Genomic DNA, 6,009 nt, shown 5'->3' with positions numbered 1-6,009 from the left:
AACAGTGTTCCCATTTGGCACACAGTCTGGGGGGCAGAAGCTGGCAATTGTGTGTGTGTGTGTGTGTGTGTGTGTGTGTGTGTGTGTGTGTGTTGTTTACATCAACATTTTTCACCTTGCTGTTCAAATAAAGCTTACAACAGAGAGGCTATGCCAACTCTAGAGGGAACTGTACCTCCTGCGCAGAGATAAGGGACACATGCACACATACCTGCATTTGCTTGTCAGCTTAACACAGCTGTCTGTCTGTCTGTCTGTCTGTCCTTAAATCCCTTACTCAAAAGCTCTTCCTTGCTCTATCTGTCCTCTCATTCTTCTGTCACACCTCTATGTGATTTTTATGTACACACAATTGTCATCTCTCATCCTAAATGTAAATTGCCTTTCTTTAGCATGCTCAGCACACTGAAAAAAAAATCCCAACTACTTCCCTGTCCGCTTCCCGTTGGAAATGGGTAAAGCTGTTAATACCAAACTTACAGAAGCTGCCCTGTGACAGACCTACATCTCCTTTTGAGTGTGACTGTCAGACTTCATCATGCAAATATTTTTGGAAGCGGACACTTTTGGGTAGACAAACACAACGATTACTCTTCTATGTCTATTCAAAACAACTCTAGCATGTGTAACTTCCATGCCAATGTGGATAAAAAGTCATTATTGTGTGCACCAAAATGATCAAACTTCTAAAGTTCCATGACAGCTAGGCAAACTGTGTGATTCAACTGATCAAAAGCTCCATAACAGCAACTTAATGGACCCTGTTTTTATTAAGGATGTATATTTAAGCCTCTTTCCTTACTCAAACTCCAGTTCAAAAAGTGGGAATATTAATCCATGTACTGATCAGGTGCATCATTTATTTAAGCACCTTGTTTAAACTGGTTGGTCTGAAGCAGGGTAAAGGACAGGCAATGAGAGAAAGGGGAGAAACACAGAGGGAGGGAAGAGTGTAAAACGCTGTAAGCAAATATAGCGTGTATAAGCAGTGTGTGATTGAAGGGAAGCAGGAGCACTTGTCTAAATTGCATCAAATTATTTGCTTCGCTAGAGGGGAATACTGATGCAACTCTGTTCAACTGCGGCAACTTTCATCAGAGACACTGATAGCCTCTTCTTCAATTGATTTCTGTGCTTGAATGTTGAAAAATAACATCCACATATAAAAGCCTCAATAAAGTCTACTGATCTCTGCTGTTACCTTTTTTTGCTGCAGTACCCGCCATCTTCTCAGGGGGCAGACCTGTTCCTCCATCTTTCCAGTATGGGTTTAGCTCCAATTTGTGCAAACCGGCCTGAGGGAACCACAAAACACACTCACTGCTTTATACTGTCAATAGTGCAACAACATATGTTGAAAATCTAGACAAAAACACAACGCAGACAACAATAAGTACACAGGATACTGCTGTCCGAGAGGGGACACCCTCTCTCTGTTACCTTGGTAACCACACAGTTGGTAAAATGAGGAGACTGACTGCCACAGTTTTTTCAATCCATGCACACATAGACACAATTGCTCTTTATCTCCCTTTCACACCGACATTCAGGTCATTTCGACTTATAATTCAAATAACAGACGTGGATCTGCTGACAGAGGACACTATGCGTCAGAGAAACTGTCTACGTCCTCCCTGGGCCGTCAGTAGAGCTCAAAGATCAAAGGCAGAGGGGGACTGGATGTTACAAAATTGAGAGAAAAAACTGAGAAACAACACACGTATATACACACACACCTGTTCGATGGCCTGAGCTTTCGCCCTCTCCTCCTCTTTCAGACGCTCTTTCTCAGCTCTCTTCTCTGCTGTGGATGTGGTTCTCATTGCCAAGAAGTCAAAGGTCATCCATTCGTCTCTCTACAAGACAGAGGAAGACAGTGTGTACAAAAAGATACAAAAGGAGTATCAACGGATGGAGAGCACCAATCCAATACCAGTGTTTTATTAACAGGCTGCCTCACAGGCTGCCTCACTGTGTGGACTGGGATCGTTCCTTTATGTGTAAGGCAACATCAGGCTTGACTTGAAAATAACTGGCCTTATTTTGTAAAACAAACAGTAACAAATAATTACAAGATTTACTGAACTGACATTGAATTCATTATTAAAATAAATAATAAAATAATAAATAATAAATTGTGCATTCGCAACTTGGTAAAACATTGCCAAAATTTACAGGAATTTACTTTTAGGTGTAAACCTTGTAAATGCAGCAACAACTGGTCACAACAGGTTTAAAACTCTTGTATAAAAACAACTAAACTACATAAAATGAGAACAAAATGTCAACATTAAACCACACTTACATTACGAACTATCTTTATAAAAAAAATTACTTCACAATAAAAATGAACAGGATTCCAAATTCTTTGTAAACATTTAGTGAAGATAAGCATTTATGTCCCAATATATAATAACATAGCAGCTTAATCTGTGAATAGAAAATTGACTTAAACAAATCAGCCCCACTGTCAGATACTCAGTCCAGCTATCTGAGTGAGTATCTGCCCGAAATCAGATATCAATATCGGATCAATGAATCCCTACTTCATACACCTGGATACAGTTTTACCTCTAGGCACTTATGCTCTATTTAGCTACTTTATTTATCCCCATTGTGGGAAATTGACTATTATTGTTCTTATTTTACTATCTGAAAGGAAAAGAGAATACTTTCCACAGATGATATATTGTACTAGGAGAAACAGCCTCAATGAAAATAAATTAAAACAAAAAAGACAGACACTGTTGTTATAAATGTGATTTTTTTGAGAGATGCCAAACAGTATTTGCATAATTATTCAGAGTCTGTGGGACCAGGTCAGGATGTTACCTGGACATTCTGCGCTGGGCTGACGTTGCTCTCTGGAGGCTTGGACTCATCAGGAACCTGCCAGGCTTTAGCAGTATGTGTCTGAGACTGAGCCTCAACCCACTCCTCCTCTGAGTCCTGACACACAAACGGGGGGGGGGTGGAGGTGAAGAAAATGACAGTGGAGGGAAACAGTATGAAAGATCATGATAACAAAGCAAAAAAAAAGATGGAAAATAAATAAAGTAAGCAAGCTGCTAAAACCTTCAAAAAGAAATTGCCATTTCTGTGTAATTATTAACAACATTTTTCATTAAAACCTTGTGAGGAGTCCTAAATTTGACTTTGAAAGACCATTTTCACCTGCCAAAGATAACGCTCAGTCAATTATAAAACACCATTGTTCAGCAGTTTATAAGTGACTGTTAATTATTTTAATTTTACTTAGATATCAGTAGGTGTTACAGCATCCACTGGTACTATTCAGGTATTAACTTGTCAAAATAACCTACCTCTGAGCTGTCATTAGAGCCATCTCCTGCTTCTGCTGCCTTCTTCTCCTTCTTAGCCTTCTTCTTCTCCTTTTTCTTTTTAGATTTCTTTTCTTTCTTCTTCTTGCTCTTCACAGTGCCCTCCTGTAGTCAGTTGACATTATACACATCATGGTTTCATTATGTACATATTCATTGTTGTTGCTTTTTTTAAATTTTCATTAGTTGCATTCTTGTTTATCAATATATTTATATAGTAAGTCCTCAATCACAAAAGGTATGCAGTAAGAACCTTAATGTTTTGATTCATATAGAAAAAGTATCTCAAGGTGCGTTTTCCCTTAAGTATGGATGACAACACCAGCAGACATAGTTGTTGACATAACTTGACAATACAAGAGAAGAAAAAAGTCTGTGCACCAGATTATGCTCCCATTAATATTTAATTCAATTACCACAACAGTGGCGTTTCAAGCTACATGCACTTCATCAGACACATCCTCACTGTCTGATAAAGAGCATTCAGCTAGAGATACTTATGGAAGCATCATTGAGTGTGCAGACTTTTTTTTCTTCTTTTGTTTTTTCTTCTATAGTACAGTTGTGCCTTGGCAAGGAGTCGGACTAAAAATCTGTTGCATCAGAGCACCCGTGGTCATCTTTATAGGCTGCTGAATGACCTGCTAGTTTCAATTATGTACAAATGTAGGAAAAAATAATTTGTATCTTACTTCCTCTATCTCCTGCAGCCTCTGGTTGACCTCAGGGAGCATCCATGTGTCCTCCCCTCTCTGCCTCTTCAGCTCCTTCCTCCTTTCCTCCTTCTCATACCGCTGCTTGGCCTGAATGACACAATGGAAATAAGAGGAGACTGAAAACGAAATAGTTCAAAGCACGGATGCGCCAACATTTTCAGACATATCCATCTATGCAAATTCTTTAGGCTGAAATAATTTACATTATTGATGAAAAGGGCATACACAGAGTGTTTGCAAGCATTATTATCAGTATGAAAGGAACAACAGTCATCACACCACGATACTGCTGGTAATGGTTTTCAAATATTTGAGCATCTGACAGCTTTTATCGCCTCCATGCAATGGTTGTGATGAGTGTTTAAGTCATTATAAGCCAGCTGCTCTTCAAATTCAGCAAAAATAAATCTGATGCGGCAACTCTCTTTGCTTTGGCCAGTTCAAGCACAGGTGAGCCGGGCAGATAATGTGATTACAACCTCTAAGCGCTCATCTACAGGAAGCATCATTTGTCTGCATCATGTGCTCTGCGTATCATACAAACACAGCTGCACAGACCAAAAAAGATAACGCACAATTAATGTAACAAATAAATACCTGTGTGCATATGTGATTACAGCAACGAGGCTGTCCTAATCTTTATGCTGGGGGGGACCGTGTTCAGACCAGTATAAAACCCACCCGCCGGTATCCTATCTGCCCCGGCAGTGTTTGTCCTGTACGTTAATTTCCGCCTGTCCAGACACAAGCACTATAGGGTTAATGTGAAGGTATGCAGATGCTGTTGGCTTTCTGAGAGATGGGGAAATACACAAATACACCAATTTAAATCGCGTTTGAGGACAATTCCGCAAAAAAGGTACTCTTTAGCCGCTGAGCTCATCCGTGTCCAACGCTAACTAGCTGTTAGCATACTTAGCTTGCTAGCTTTCATTCGGACATAACGGCTATTTTTTAACCTTTATTTAAACAGCAAGCGCTCTTTCACAAGGGCGCCATAATTATATTAAAAAAACATTACGAAATACATTTAGAAAACGTGAGAAGTGAAGTGCACATTAAAAACAAAGATATACATTAGGCACGTGTTTTTACATCAACACATACATCCAAAACATCAGCACATCTGACAACATCAGTCAGAAAAAACACATACACTCACTGTGCTGTTTGTCAGTAAACAGAGTTTTAAACTGATTAAAATGATTAATGTGTCTAATTTGTTGAGCTTCTGAAGATTGTTCCATTTATGAGGGGCGTAATATTTAAAAGCCAATTTTCCTATATCAGCGCTGATTTTCCAGGACTAAATAATTTTGAGATCCAGTGAAGTGAGACATTGTTCTTCATTGTAAAAGACCCGTAAGATATCCAGGAAGTTTCTCGAAAAATACTTTACAAATGAAAATAAAGCAGCGCTGCTGTCTTCTTGCTGCCAGTGACTGCCAACCAACTTTCCTGCACAACATACAGTGATGCGTCCTAAACCGTAACTGGCGCCAATGAGCCGTAACTCGGATGATTTATAAGATTGTTGCGACTAAAGCTTACAGTTTATACCTTTTCTATCGCCTCTTGTCGTGCCTGTCGTTTGCTCTCCTTTCTTTCTTCGATGCAGCTCGAGCTCTCGAAACTGACTCCGGACGCCGCCATGACACTGCCGTCAATGCTGCTGCTAAGTGTCGTATAGCCGTCAACCGTTGAATTGTGGGTCTTGTAGTTCGGAAAGACGTAAGCTTAAAAAAAAAGAATAAATAAAAAAACATAGACATGAACTGGTCTATCTGTGATGAATATTCAGAAACAGTTTAACACCTTTTTAGCATTGTTTCAACACCAAGAAAATTCTGACAAAACGTTTGCAGATTTGCTATTGATCGCATATTTAAAGACATTTCAGCTTTTTAAGACAATTTTACTGTTGTTATTATTATTATCATTATTATTATTAT

General features: G+C 39.2%; 1 protein-coding gene across 1 annotated transcript; it reads right to left on the bottom strand.

Annotated features, from left to right (window-relative positions):
• Positions 1 to 175: 175 nt before the first annotated feature.
• On the bottom strand, positions 176 to 5,793 carry LOC121938052 (CWF19-like protein 2; the record flags this gene model as incomplete). The annotated part of the gene is made up of 7 exons (XM_042481342.1): positions 176 to 178; positions 1,202 to 1,295; positions 1,737 to 1,856; positions 2,833 to 2,949; positions 3,324 to 3,446; positions 4,034 to 4,144; positions 5,618 to 5,793. Coding segments are annotated over 7 exons (744 nt in total), but the record flags the coding sequence as incomplete, so codon positions are not given.
• Positions 5,794 to 6,009: the final 216 nt, after the last annotated feature.

Source organism: Plectropomus leopardus, unplaced genomic scaffold, assembly GCF_008729295.1.
Source record: "Plectropomus leopardus isolate mb unplaced genomic scaffold, YSFRI_Pleo_2.0 unplaced_scaffold28304, whole genome shotgun sequence".
Lineage (NCBI taxonomy): Eukaryota > Metazoa > Chordata > Actinopteri > Perciformes > Serranidae > Plectropomus > Plectropomus leopardus.
Note: the sequence above shows the minus strand (reverse complement) of the source record. Positions and strands in the feature narration are given on the sequence as shown.